The 15,574-nt window shown below is 37.2% G+C and overlaps 1 protein-coding gene across 2 annotated transcripts; it reads right to left on the bottom strand.

Annotated features, from left to right (window-relative positions):
* Positions 1 to 8,333: 8,333 nt before the first annotated feature.
* Positions 8,334 to 9,250, bottom strand: LOC128263326 (uncharacterized). 2 transcript variants are annotated; one of them, XM_052998345.1, is made up of 2 exons: positions 9,194 to 9,250; positions 8,334 to 9,113 (listed from the first exon to the last, which is right to left on the bottom strand). In XM_052998345.1, the coding sequence occupies exon 2, from the start codon at positions 9,091 to 9,093 to the stop codon at positions 8,389 to 8,391; it is 705 nt and encodes a 234-aa protein (XP_052854305.1). In that variant the 5' UTR covers positions 9,094 to 9,113; positions 9,194 to 9,250; the 3' UTR covers positions 8,334 to 8,388. The 2 variants fall into 2 exon arrangements, with proteins under 2 accessions (XP_052854305.1, XP_052854306.1); XM_052998346.1 differs by having other exon boundaries at positions 9,170 to 9,236.
* Positions 9,251 to 15,574: the final 6,324 nt, after the last annotated feature.

Raw genomic sequence — 15,574 nt, 5'->3', positions numbered from 1 at the left:
CCACTCGAAATGTCAGAAACAGCGAGACAGCAAAACGAGCATTACAAAGGCTTGTTCCAGACTTACGTTTGCGAGGCCTTTTCCCGAAATCATAAATGCACAGGCACACACACATTTAATAGTGTGCTAGTGAGTGTGCGGATGCACAGGTGAAAAGTCAGGCAGAGTCAAATTAATTCCACTTAATTTGTTTTAACCACAAAAGCCCAAGTATCGAATGGCAAATGGATGTCACTATTTCAAGGCAATTTTACTGCAAGCCGTGACCAGAGATTTTTCGGGCTTTACTTTAATTTACCATTATAACTCTTATTTATTTTTAGGCTTTTCAATTATTTCTAATTTATAATGACACATTACTTAAATTAAAAATAATTATCAATGTGCATTCTGTTTTAACTCATTTCAGGTTACAAGTCCGTAAACATTTTTTTTAACATATTTGGGATAACATTTCTGCAAAAATTTAGCAGTCTACTTCAACATATTTTATACAACATTTCTGTAAAAATTTCACAATCTGTTATAAGTTCGTGCCCTGTTAAGGTCTCTTAAGATGTTAACGTATTAACAGCCTCTTCCTCTTTCGCTGCTAGCTTTGACACTCTCTCTTTAACTGTAAGGACATCCTGTTAGTCCAAACAGCAATGTTACGGTCTTTAGTTTTCATCACTTTTACATCACAAAAAATTACCCCTACATAACTGTTGGCTTACATTACCCGCAAATACTGGTAAATTCACCCCTTCAAAAAGCTCTTTGTCATGCTAGCTTTCAAGTTTACCCGAAGAGCTTTCAGCATTTAACATTAGCTTTTGTTATCAGCATCCCCAATATAACCCACCCTCTGAATCTGGTATTTAGGAACTCTATATCTTGGCTCCTATTGGCTGGGCCTGCTTATAAAAGACAAGGCAGTGCCCAATTGAAGTTTAGTTAGGCCATGGACCAGCTCAACGGTTGCTGCTTAAAGATGTGACGGAATCCAGAATTTTCCCAATCCTTGGAGGCTACAGGAAAAAAATAAAATTGATTTTGGCCAACAAAAGTATTTTTAATAAAGAAACAATTTCTTTTTCAACGCTTTTTACTGGTGGTCAGATAGTCCTTAATGAAATAAGTTGTGCAAACAATAAAATTAGAAACAAGAAGATATTACATTTTTTTTTTTAATATATATTTTACTTACATATATTTTAAAATATATTGGCTGTTAGACTTTTTTTATTGATTGTTTTTTAGTGTTATCTGCCAATATATCAATATATTATCAATCATCTGCTTGTTAGACAACTTTTTGAGGCTTTTATGTGAAGCAGGGGCTTTTTTGGTATAGTTAGAAGATAAATAAAAAACAACATTATATAAACAGAGACTCGGTAGAAAACCGATATATTGTTGCAGGTTGCTGTATAGGAAACATTATTTTTTAACATATTTTTAATTGGAAGAATAGAAAATGAAAGGCTTTCCAGTCTTTGAAATTGGAATTCAAAGTAAGTACATTTTCTTATATGTCAACCGCAAACAAATGCGGGACTCATTTGATAGCATGTACTGTTAATATCTTTCGAAAGACCCTCTTTGGACTTCTATACATTATTGTCGCTTAATGAACGACAATTTTTTTAAAATAAATAAGTGGAAAGCAACAACTATAAATTTGGCTGTTTTTACTGCTTAATATGTGAAAAATATAAACAAGCTACCCTTTACCTAATTCCTGACCTTATCTACACCAATGTAAACTATTTTACACAGGTTTATTACATGTATAAAATAAATGTAAATTTATCAGTAATTGACATGTATATGTTTCGGATTATCTACAGTTATCTACATGATTAAAAAAATTGTAAGTAATAGATATTTGCTGTTTACGGTTGGAAATAGTTGCTGAAGAAATTCCTAGAGCTTAAAACACCTCGGATTTTAGTTTTTCTTTTGGTTCACGTTCTTACAAGTCTGAATAGTTCCTTGAGGGTATTGAATCCTTCCAAACCATTCAATTAACTTGTTTTCAATAATATTTTAATATTTATCTCTATGCTGAATAAACATTTTTCGTAAAAAAAAAAACGTTTTTTCAGTCAAGAGTAAGAATAAAAACGATTAGTGAAGCAACAAAAAAAAAATGGTAGTAGTCACAAATTACCAAAAAAATAACTTAAATTAGCAAGATGTACATGGTACAGATGTTGCCTAATAATAATATTGAGAGGTATTTATGAGAATGTTGTTTTTTCATCAATTAATTGGGGAGCCCAGAATATCCCTCCCGATATTAATAGTTGTCTTTGATCAAATATAGATATTATCTTTCATATTGGCTGCAATCTATATAATCAATTATTTACAGAGAATTATGAAAAAGTTGCTAAGGGTTTTAACCCACTTTTGAAACCAACACCGTCCTTTCACATAACAGCTTAGTTTTCATTGCCCACACAGCACGACTTGCCGCAATTATTTATATCACCCCTTTATTACACCAAAGTAATGTCTTTGGGAAAGTCACCCTCCGCTTTTAACCTTTCTCAAAAAGTCCAATTACGACCTAATTAACAGCGCCTAATTACATCCGGCCCCGCCCACTTTGCGTTCGGAAGAAGTCCTCCCATAACCTTAAACGCATTTCTCTTGTGCAGTTGACTAGAGTCATGGGTAAATGAAATGCTACGCGAATCATTCGATCCTTTTATTTTCGCCAATTTGGCAAAGTCGAAAAAGCGAGGAAGCGAAACTACTCGAGGCTGGAAACAATTTATTGGTAATGCAATTGAAAATGCAGCAAGCGTGTCGAGGTCGATTCAGAAAAATGCCAGCCAACGAAACGTTTTGAACTTGCGGCAATAAATTCTTCGTTTTTGGCAAGCTATAAAATATCCAAAAAGAAATAAAAGTCCTAATGAAGAGCCGGGTCAGAGAGAGTCAGAGAGCCTACAAATTGTATTAAAAGTAATACGTTTCTATTTTTGCCAGCACTCAAGAACTGTTTTCGTTCTGTGGCTTCATATTCATTGCGAAATTTCTCACGTATCAGGGAGCGAAACTTAGGGGGTATGGGTTGCACGATAGTGTTGAGCCAAAGAGCCGGAAAAGTCGACTACTTGTGATCTTTAACTTCGTTCGATACGCTTACGCCCAACAAGCTCAGGGTGAACATTTAACTATTCCACAACACAACACAACACAACACAACACAACCGAACGGACTAATTCCAGTTTTCAACTTATTTACTCTTTTCCATGTCCATCTCGGGCGGGCAAACAAGTTGTCAGACCTCCACAGACTATCCATGACTGACTGGCTAACAAGTCGTTTAACGCCCACTCAGCTCCTGTGCTTTTTCTCCTTTCCTTTTGGCCCCTAAACATATGCCACAAATAATTTGTTATTCAATACGAAACACGAAAAAGTACACAAAGCGGCAAACGAGCTTCAACAATTCAACACACACTGGACATTTAGTAAATTGACTAACAACTTTTTGTTCGGCTCCGCTGTTGTTGTTGCTATTGTTGTTACGTGATTGTCCGTTGAGAGTGTGTGAGTGTGTATCTGTGTATCAGTGTATCAGTGTGTTTGTGGGGACAGAACAGCATGTTGCTCTGTGTTGTGTGCCATATGCTTGACCACAAGCAAAAACAAAAACCCAGTCCAGACGAAAGGGGGGACGACAACATCAAGCCGTTCCGTACAAAAAGAAAGCAGATTTCACGGACACAAAGGACAGATGACAGGGAGAACTTTCGGACAGGATGACAGTGCGGATTGAGGTGTGGGTTTTAGGGCGCCGAAAGGGTTTGTCGCGGCCAATTAATCGTGGCGACTTTCAGGTCCATTTGAGATTACACTTCAATCTGAACATGACACATATGTGCGTATGTTGTTGACAATTCAAAATCTCTTAAAACTGTTTCCTAAAGCTGACATGTCCCCAAAAACACTTTACATTTACGCTGCTTACAGCTTAGTACACAATTAATCTAAGACACGGCTTACTTAGTTATTTATTGTGTTAGCTGAACTATTGACATAACATATTATCATTAAAATAAACAGGGCCCACTATTAAAGCAACTCTTGTCTACTTTCAATTTTAAATCATTTTTAAAGATTTGTATATTTACAAGGCACAACTGAGTCAGATTTTTCCACAATCATATATTTAACCCTCAGTACTCAGGCTACCAAAGAAAAATTACAACAAAAACTGCTTAAGAAATAATATCTGAACCATCGACTGTTATCGGTATGCAACCTGGAGTCTCTATTTGGGTCAATTGTAAAAATTAACTCAAAACGTCAAAAGCGCACTAAATTTTTATCAACAGATAGGATATAATGTACTGATCTATTGGCTCAAAAGTCCGAAACTTAGTGACATTAACGCTGTGATAATTAAATAAATAATAACAATATTGACCTCATCATTGATCGCTAATGCTGTAGCAACAGCAGCCGTTATATCTTTGCTTCTATTGGTTTTAATAGTGAAATATCCATGTTGACAATTACAGATTTCTTTCGGCTAAGCCAGTGTGACATTGTATCCATAAAACTTAATTTACCTGCGTTGTATTCGTCAATTGGAATAGAACTGTTGGTCGTGCTCAATAAATCCCCGGCCGAGCTAGGAAAAACACAATTTTTTTGGATAATTTAATTAATTTAAATTTATTCGTCAATCCAGCGCTTCTCCAACTTTTTGATGCCTTTTTTGTAGAATGATGAGTTTTTACCCTCAAAATAGGCCCCAATATCGGCAATCACATTTTTATCCGACTGATATCTTTTTCCCTGGAGGTACTTTTTGAGATCTGAAAAAGTCAGTTGAAAAAAGTCTTTTTCTGACACATCAAAACAAAAGTATATTATTGTTAAGCCGCAACTTTGAAAAACTGCTACCTCTTATTTAAGATATAAAACTACGTACCTTAACGAAGTCTATGTTTACACCAGTTTTCGTAGCACACAGCCACTTAGGTTATTTTATGCTTTTACCCCTCAATCCCTTCACCCATATTGTTTTCCTTAGTTTTCCCCGTCCCACTTCCTTTGTTGTTTACGCTATGGCCACTTGAGCTGCTTTTATTTTATTGAAGATTTGTATCAAAATGTCAACAGGAGCGCAAGTCAACAACAACTAAGGGAACAGGAGCAACAACATTGGCGACGGGAACTGAGGAAAAATGCAGAAGTTGCTCTTTTGATGTGGGTTGTGTGTCTCAAGTTCCATTCTCACCCCATCTTCCACGGCGTTGTTTTTGTGTTTTCCTAGCATTTGAGCAAATAAAATGTTTGCTTAAAAAATTGCAGACATGCATTGCCAGTTGCCTTGTCTCATGTTCTTCTTTTTATTTTTGGTCCTCAGCTTAAGTTGAAAATGTTGAAATGCTCATTTCTACCAAGTTTGCTATTCTCCAGTTTTCTATGAATTTTTGGGTAGTCAGGAATTTACTGCAGTCACGACTTCAGCCTGACACAAATACATTTAAAAATGTGCTAACATATGTATGCCGCCCGCCCTAAGAAGCTCACATATTTCTTCTCCGTCCGCTGACAGAATCCTCGAATTTCACGAAACACCCTTCTTATCACCCATCCTTGAGCAGTGAGCTAGTAACGACAGTTGGCATTTAAGTTCGGATAATGCAAGAAGGGGGCGAGGAGCAGGATGTTTGGGGGAATTATCTGGAAGTGCGTGAAGATAATCTACTAAGCTATATACAACCCTGATTTGAGCTTTCTAATTTCTAATTTTAATGGGTTAAAAAAATTGTCATTTTAGAAACATGTTTCTTAAAAATTGTTTTGCAAAAATGCATAATGGATAATATTTTTCTAATTTTAGAAATTTTTTCTCAAGCTATAGAATTGTTTTTCCTATTTTTTAAATTGAAGGTTTCTTTCTAAGCTGCCTCTTCCTAATTTTCTATATTTATAGGTAAAAAAGACCTTGCGTTTAGAAAATAAATACACTAGCCTCTACTAAAATTTAAAAAAAGCGCCTTTAAGTTTAGGTAAATTTGTGTATATTATTTGTTTCTTAAATGAAGAAAAATTACCCTATAATTAGAATAAATAGCCTTGAGGGTTAATGTCTTGGAACATTTTTTTGCACCCGGGTTCAAATTCTCTACTAAGTATTTATATTGGTTTATATTGTTTTTTTGGAAACAGAATAGAAAAACAGAAAATTGTTATTTTTATTTTTTACTGGACTGATTTTTAAAGACAAGTTAGCAAAAGCAATTTTATAACATACATTTCTCTTTGAATTCTGGTTCTCGGGACAAATCCAGGTTAAGCCATCTTGGCATGAAAAAGAAGTAAGTTTGTTTTTCCCTTTACATAAAATTATAATTAATCGTATTTCCTTTCCTTTCACTCCAATTACAGAGAGCTGGTTCAAGAGGGTGGGCACATAAAAAAATAATATAATATTAAATAAGATATATAAAAATTATGTACCAGCCCGCTTGCCACCCAGGGTTAAGGGTAGTTTTAGAAAATATTTTTTCTAAAATATAGAAACAACAATTTTTTGTTTTAAAAAAATGTTGCCCTTATTTTTAAAAAAAACTTCTTTCTGTAATATTTTATTTCAATCAAAGGCGAATTTCTTCGTTTTAGAAAATCAAAATTTAGTTTTTAAATTTCTGAGAGGCTATTAAATTTATAGTTTTTAATTAGATTGTTATTTGGCCCTAGATCTACAAGTACAAAGTTATTTAAATGTATTTAATCAAACTTGAAACAAATTTGTAAGATAAGATAAATATTTTTTGTTTTCTTTGTGTATTTTTTGGAACACAAAAAAAAAAAATAACTGAAAGTTTAGATTTTATATTTTAACACAAAACCCTTTTACCTTTTGGTTTTATTTTTTTTTATTATTAAGAAATGTTTCATACCCAATAGCTTAAAATTCACGTGACAATAGTTTGATTTCTAGTGTAACAGAAAGCGATAAAAAACAACCCTTTGCACTTTTTCAATTTTTCAACGAAACACAAGCATTGGCGTAGATACCTTGAGACAAATAACTCACAGACAGCGCAACCGGAAGAACTGACTTCACACTGATCCCCAGACACGTAGAATGTGAAATATTTAATATACTTTCCCCTTGTTCTCCTATTCCAAGCCCATTCAGCTCCAGTCCCATCAGCATCGAATCAACACAAGAACAAATTCAATTACTCAACACTGGGACAACATTGCGAATGGATCGGGGTGGCTGAGAAGGCTGAGTAGGTTGAGAATGTGGCGTGTGAGTGACATTAATGCGATTCCGGCAACTGTCAATCATATTAGTATTTCCAAAGCAATTGCCAAAAATAATGTTCGGCTCTTGTTTTTCTGGCACTTTATTTTTATTCGCCCGCTCTTTGATGAGCAAAACAAGCCAAAGTTGAATTTGCAATTTAATCGATTGCATCTAAATTGGTGTAAATATTTGTGTTAGCTGTGATGTTCTGGAATTACAATTTCTCTCTAATTTCAACAGTTTCTAATAGAAATGTTGATTGAAGTTTTAATTGTCAGACAATTAAAAAAAATTAACAAAAACAAAACTCAACCCAAGAAAAAAATGTTTTTAAGAATACGTTTTTACTTTTGTGCAGTACAATTTGAGATTGTATCTAAAAATCTAGAAATAATTTGGTGTTAGTAGTTGTGTTAGCTGTAAAGTTCAGGTAATTAAATTTATCTGAAAATGCGACAGTTTGTAAATTAAAAATTAAACAAAATTTAGCTAAGGAAATTGGTTTATTTATGTGTATCATAAAGGAAACAGTTCTTTAAAGTGCCACTGCTGTAGAATGAGTTGATTGAATTTAAAAACACTTAAAAAATGGGACTGATTTATTCTTGGCGTAACTTGGAACGTGCTCCACGCTACCTTGCAACTTGCTGTCAACTACCTAGCAAATAAATAACACCCTTGACACACTCATTAACACCCTATTCCCGCTCCCGGATCCCATCGCCCCTTGTCCCTTGTCGCAGTGCAAAGAGTAAAAAAACAAACAGAATCGCTTTCAACATATTTCGAAACGAAATCGAATGTCGAACGTTTGTCGGACAGATTAAAAATACAATTTACGGCAAATCAATTGCGGCTAACATGGCAACGACGTCGGCGTCGACGGCGAAGGAAGGAAAAAAGGCGAAAATTAAAATGGCCACCGCAAGGAAAACAGTTGGAGCAAAAAATGAAAAGCAAACAAAGGGAGGACCGAATGCCGGAAAATCGGAAAATCGAAAAATGAAAGGCATTCATCCGCCCACCGAAAAAAAAAAAGGACGTCGACTACAACAATAAGGCCGGCGATAGCAACAGCTGTTGGCATAAATTTGTATAAATAATAAACAATTCACGAGGACAACAGCTCCGGCTCTGTCGGTTGATCCTGGGTGTCCGGCATTTCCTCGTCCACTTGACTTTCGGGATTGGGAACAGCGTGCTCCTCCTCCTTCCGTGTCATCTGGGAACGCAGCAGTTGCATTTCGAAAGCGCGAACCGATAGCAAACGTTGCTCCCGAGTTAGTTGGCAAAAGTAGATGGCGCCCATCACATAGGTGCGCACATCCTGAAGGTAGTGGAAGACGGGTCCGGCACTGGCGGGCATGGGAATGGGCAGGCTGCCCAGGACCTCAGCCAACGAATCCTTCAGCTGGATGGGACACACGACCTCGAGCACAATGCACAGCGATGCAATGGCCCCGAAAACCGTGCAAAATGTAGTCAATCCGTACTCGCACCACAATCGCCTGTGACACACTAGCCGCACCGTCTGGTGGGTAATCCTTTCGAATCCGCACCAGCCCACCTGCATCAACAGTTCGGTGACGAAGATAGTGCATAACAGATCGGCACAGGCGAAAATCCTGGGTGAAAATTGCCTGAATCTCTTGGGTATCATGTCCGAGTCCCAAAACAGCAAGAGGATGGCCAGCAGAAAGATGTGGCCGCCGATGAAGGGAGCCGGCGAGGACTGATCCTTCGGCTGGGCCACGAAAAAGGATATGCCCAGCACTTGCAGCAGACCAGTGACCGCAATCGTTGTCTGGCTCACCATCTTGATGCTTGCAATTTCCGCTAAGGAAAAAATAATTTATTAAGTTACTCGGAAAATTTCGTTACTTTTTATCGACTTTCTTATCTGTTGAACAGCTTACTTGGAGTTTTTTCCAACTGATAAACCTATCAATTGGGTGTCAGACTGCTGGACTGATAAGTCAAAGGGATACTGGCTCAAATGCTGGCTTTCCTGCTGCCCCTCCCAACTTTAAGGACTTGCACAAAAACATTTACACATTTTCTGCAGCTCTCTTGGCTTTTAAACACGCCATCCCGGCTCAGCTTGGCCTTAACATTTATGGCATACTTTTGAGGGCCATGGCTTATAAAACACATTCTGAAGTGGCGTATGTGAAATAATGCTCTACTAACTCTGGGCATCTCGCTTTCGACACTCAATTAATAAATTTAACATAACTTCACTTTTATTTTTATTTATTGCAAAGTTACTTATTTGATAAATGTTGTCTCAATTTGCTCGTGATTGTGTACATGACTGCAGTTATATGTTATGAAAAAATGGAGATAATGCTGAAAATTTTGTAAATGTCACCGTGTGGAACCTCAACAGCAGTCGAAAGGATTCTTGTTTTTAAAATTCTTTCACAAAATGGCCAAGTTAAACTTTTGAGCGCTCGAAAATTTATTTCAAAGTAAATTAACTGAGTAATTAGCAGAAGAATAAACAACCTTATTTTCTGTACAAATGTCGTTTAAAAAAAGTTATGGAAAATAAGTTAGTCTCACTCTTTTTCCACTACAAAATATTTTAAGATTGAAGGCTATTTTAAGTTTATAACTTACAAAATAATATACTCTTTTTTTGCCAATTAATATCAATTCATTAGCGGAAAATATGAATAGGGCTTACTTTGCATATTTAATTTAAAATTACGTTTAAGTCTTTTAAATTAAAAGCTAAAAATTGTACTTTCAAATGTGTATATTCAAAACCCTTCAAGAATGAAGGGCATTCCAAAACTATAAGTAAATAATTGAAAAAGTCAAATTTCTCTTCTACTTGGACTTGCTCGTTTGCCTCTTTGGAATTTATATTGGGCACTTCTCTGACATCTTTCTGGTTCCAGTTTGTGTGATTTTGACTGGCCTCATAAATAATTTGTGGTCCAAAAAAAAACAAGTTTTAGTGCACACTTTGTGGCCAGCCCACAAACAAACAGTCACTTAATGTGCTATTAAACAATTTCATGAGCAGTATAAGGCCTCACCAGCTTTGACATTTAAGCGTGACAAATTCACGGAGAAGTCGAGCACTTTAAATTATCATAGCCCCAGGAACAAGCAGAGGTTTGCTTCGAACAAACATTGGCCAAAGTCAATGACAAAACTTTTAGGTGCAGCAATAAAAATCAACATTATTATGCTAATTGGCTTGGATGCGGTTGCGCAGAAGAAGAAGGCCAAGCCCTCCGGCTTCCCCACGGTTGGGTCAAGATTTTAATCTCTAAATTAGTTTACGAAATACGTAAGTTTTTTCCTGGAATTTTTAACCGAGTGCCTTAGGTCAGGTACGAACAATCAGGTTGTGAAAAGGCCTAAAAGCATGTGGCCCTTATTTGTCTTGTGGCTCGATGGCGAAAGGTACATCGCGGGTTCTTTTGTTAACTGCGCAAAGTTTTGCACTTGTTATTTTTTTTTCCCCTTACCTTCATTCTGTTCCAGCCAAAAATAATAAGTAAACATTATTTATTTTACAGGGAGCAGCCGAAGAGCCGAAGAGCCGTTGCATATCCCAGGGCGTTTCAAAGTGGAAACAATACCGGAAAGGAGGCTGGGAGAAAAACGAGGAAGTTCGCTTGTCATGGTCGCGGGCAGAACGTCAAAGTAATTAAACAAAAGTAATTAAGATTAGCGGACTTGGAGTAGCTCCGAGTCATCAGCGAGGTTCTCGCCTCAACCCGCCAACCATTATGCTCATTATCATTATAATAGTGAACGGGGGCCGGTACAAAAAGGTAAGGTTAATGTTTAAAGGCAACAATATGAGAAACTCCCCGACAACTTTGACGTCATTATAGCCGGCCATCTCTCACGGACTCTTTATATATATTAATGTGGGGACTCTCTACCCTTTTGCTCCCTTCTCTCCTCTGGGGCATTTGGCAAATTATTATTGTTATGAAAAGTTTAGCCGAACAAAGCTAATGATCTTTAAAGATTAGTTTCGAACAATAACAGCACACCCACTTGAAACTGGACGCGGGCAATCAGCAAGGGGTACCAAACCCCCCTGGAACAATCATCATCAGGCACTAAACTTAATCGACAGCTGACTTGCCATATTTCTCTCTCGACCTCTGAACCCTCTTGTGCCGTGCTTCATTAACTCCCACACACTCATCCTCTGTCCCTATCAATGCAATCCTTCATTGGCTTAACTCCTGGCTATCATCAACTAAAAAGAAAATCCCATCGACTCTGATTCGGACCGCTTGCCAAAGTTTCGGCCAAACAACTTTCGCAGATGTTTGGCTGCTTAAATTATATTTCCCGCTGCCAAAGGTCGGGTTTAAGCGTTGATAGGCATCCCACAACCACGCACCGAACGAGATTTATTAGCATTCAAAGAGGCATTCTAGCCTGCCGCCTACCTCTGCTGTATGGGGTAATTTTTCACCAGACCAACTTTTGTTTTGATTAAATGAAGCTTAACGAGCGACCGCACCAGCCACAAGCAAGTTCACTAAAAAAAATGTTTACGGAAAAATTACAGTGACTTGATTATGCAAAGAGTTGAATATATAACACAATATATAACAAAATTGTAACTTATTTTTGTATGGCAATGGGAAAATACAAAATTGTAAAACCAATGTAAAGGAATCAAATTGTTTAAAATTAAAATGTACTCTTAAATTAATGGTTTTAAATGTTTTGACATAATACTGAATGTGAAGTTCTGCGCCAGAAATCACATTGGTTTTGTTGATTTCTAAAGGTGCCTAAAAGTATGCAATGTATAATAGGATCGTCCTCGTCGGATTTCTGGACTGAAAGTATAGGGATTTTTGCATACTTTTCAACCCTTTTATAAACTATTTCAAAACTTTAAAGATTTCTCTAGCACCCTCACTGCATCATTACAAATCACTTTTCAAGAGAAAAAAACCATGATCAACATTTCGTTCGCTTTTATTTTGTTCCAGTGTAGCAGCAGCTACGTGTTACTCATAGACGGGTCTTAGCCAAGCTCGAGGTGCTGCCAACTAACTAATGAGCTGATTTACAGCCCAACACGTCCAGGACAAAGGCCAAGGACTGCAGTTTGCCAAAAGGTGAATGGCTGGGGAGTGAGAGTCGGGATTTGGGAATCAAGGTGGAGCGAGGTCGTATGACAAATGCGCTTTTGTGTTATTTATGGTGACCGCAGGACAAGATGTTCTACGTGCGGTCATTAGGCTGTAGGCGTTACTGCCTCACCATATAAAGGCAATTTGTAGTGGTTATCGATGTTCTACAACTGACTTTGAAATGCTGGGTAAAATGAAAGTTCCACAAATTTGAGGATGTGTCTTAAACCATTTTTTATCCTTCAGAACATTCAAAGTCTACTTTTCAACGGATAGTTCATTAGTCTTAGTACTTATAATTGTATGTTAATAAATTCTTTTTATGTTTTTAATTTAAGAAAATACTTAAGAAATAAAGATTATCGTGCTCTTATATTCTTTCTCTGTACACTTATTAAGTCTTTATTGTGAAATATTTATTGCTTTTTATACTATTTGCATTTATTTTCCCCGCGATTATCCCTAATTAGGCTCTGGCATGGATACCTCTTCCAGCCAATCAAGCGAAGGATAAACGCAATCCCGGCGACCTAAGCCCAACTGACAAATTGTAATTGTGTGACAAACAGGCGGAAATCGGCTTAAACTTGCCATGCCACAAAGGAAATCCCCAGAATGCGGTGGCGGATGGTTTAGGGCATGACTTCCTTTATTGAGTTATTAGCCGCACTTTGTGGCAGCTCGCTTTTAGGCCATGTGGCAAGTCAATTTGTCAGTGGTAAAAAGTTTCATCAGTCGCGCTTACTCATGATTGCTAATAAAGTGCAGACAGGTTTTGGGCGATGAAACCCCCAGCGTCAACCAATTGAAAGCCGATGGAAATTTTAATTTTAATTTAGTAGCCATGACGGAACAAATTTCTCGCCATTTTGTTATGTAATGGCTCGATGGAATACCGTTAACCGCACGTCCTTTTCCATTTTTCACACATTGCTTTTGTTTTGTTTAAATTGTAAAACATTCTGTTTCCTGTGTTCGCTTGATTTCGAAACATGTTCATGAAACACTTGGTATTTTATGATATTTTAAAAATAAACACAACTAAAATTATTTTAAATACAGAAAAAAGGTCAATAAATACAGTTTAATACAATTGTTTATAAAAAGTGAATCGAGTTTAGGACTTAAATTCAGATTTAGACACGTTAACATTTATATATTCCCTCTATAGAATTATCTCAGTTAGAGATAACTGTATAGTTAATTAGGCATGCAATTTCTTATTTTTATAAAGGTCCTAGTTGAAAACTGTGTAGTTAATTGCCTTAAATATATTTCTTGCAAACAGGTATCAAGTAAAATCTATAAATCAAATTTACTAAGGAACAACGAAAATCCTGTAACATATCAGTGCTTCGTTTTAAGTGGAGGAAAAACACAAATATTTCCCGTATAATAAGCCCTCATCGACTGCCAGAAAAAGTGGAATAAAAAGTGTTTTACTTGCTAGGTGCTAAAGGGCACTTATGCGTAACATTGCGTAAGTGCAGCTGTCAGATAACACGGGTTTCTGGAGGAGGTGCCGTGAAGGGGATGCAGCCAAAGTGCATGCCAGCTTGGGTGTGAAAATTGCTGGAAAAATGAATGCATGCTCAGGGAGAGCCAGCTTTGATTCCATACCATTTTTGCCTTGAATGGGAGGGAAAATGGAAATGGAAATGCGACGTCAGCCTGCGGTTTGTTCATCCTTCACAATACGTGATGTTATTACGTTGGTGGCCCATAAAAGGGTCTACAAATCTGTGCCCATTAAACTTTCGATTCTCTTCTTAAATCTTATTTTATTACTCGCTCGGAGCTCTCCACATGTATTGTTTTCTTTCGTAAACTTGAATATCCCAAGTATAAATCTTCACCAAGAAGGCCAAGAAGGAGAAACTTTGCCGATAGTATTCCCAAAACTATTTTACCTCATTTGGACACTCCTTAGCACAAAGACTAGACTGCCAGGCATACTTAACTAAAGTCGCAGACAAACTGCAAAAGGAATTCTGAATATATCTACACAGGAAGACAGGAACCAAACTTTCCATTTTCAATTTGCTGCAGACTTTTGCTAAGTACCAGAGAAACAGGTCCAGCATTTCCGCCCTGTTCTTGTTTTTTTTTTCTGTTTTTTGTATGGCTCTGTCTACTTTAACTCGCATTGAACTGGAAGAATAACATTGAACAGCAAACAATCAGCAGTCAAAAATTTCATTGTTAAGGCAGCAGCGGGAAAAAATAGCAAAACAAGTAGGGGGAAAAAAACAGGAAACTTTCGGACAAGGCGTGAAAAATACAAAAAGACTGGGGGAGAGAAAAAAGTTTTGCCATGGTGGGGAAAAACTTTACAAAGCAGCCAACAAAGTGCTGTAATGGCTGGCATCCAAGGGGATCCCCCGCCCACCGCTTGACTTTTGACCCAACGAAGCGAATGTGTTGCAACGACCTTTGTGGCCTTTACCGCCTCCACCTCCGCCTGCGCCTCCTCCTCCTGTCCACCCCAATTCTTCCTGTGTTGGTCACATGCTGGCGCAACAGTCGACCACGCCCACTCCAGGCCCAGCACCTCTGGGAATCCCTCAACTGCAGCGACGATGCACGTTTCCTGGTTCCGTGCAGGGAAATCCCAGGGAGGGGATCAGAGGGCAGTCATCTTGTCTACCGTCTAGCCTTGTCAGTTTTAATATTTTTGGCATTGAGCGATGCCTGTGATTTGAAAGAGTTCATTAAGTTGGTTCAGATGGCCAACTGGGGGAATCTAACACATATCCGTCTATATATTCACTGTCTTTCTGTGTAAATGGAAAAACTTTATAAAGCGTTATTGCCATTCACCGTTGTTTTAGTTTTCTTTAAATTTGCTCTCTGTTGAATACAAACAAACTTCTTAAAATAAAAACGAAAAATAAAACAAGACCACCTCGAATTGAAATAATCAAAAAACATAGCAGTGGAAAACCGGAAAAATAATCTTCTCTACTCTGCGCCCTTTTGACCAACTTTGCTGCATCTCATTCAAATTATCACCCTCAATTAGTTGATCCTGCGTCAGCGAAAAGCAAACTGGCATTGCTTGCAAATTGAATATCTCAAATTAATTGTTTTATTTTTTTTTCCAAAATATACATAAAGACTTGAAATAAAATGTAAATAAATTTAATTAACTCTTCTAATTAAAAGCTT

The sequence above is a fragment of the Drosophila gunungcola genome, unplaced genomic scaffold (genome assembly GCF_025200985.1).
Source record: "Drosophila gunungcola strain Sukarami unplaced genomic scaffold, Dgunungcola_SK_2 000001F, whole genome shotgun sequence".
NCBI classification, from domain to species: Eukaryota; Metazoa; Arthropoda; class Insecta; order Diptera; family Drosophilidae; genus Drosophila; species Drosophila gunungcola.
This window is presented reverse-complemented; position numbering and strand designations above follow the sequence as displayed.

Bases quoted from the DNA above. Each gene is read 5' to 3' on its own strand.
- LOC128263326 (XM_052998345.1), bottom strand. From the start codon at position 9,093: ATGGTGAGCCAGACAACGATTGCGGTCACTGGTCTGCTGCAAGTGCTG.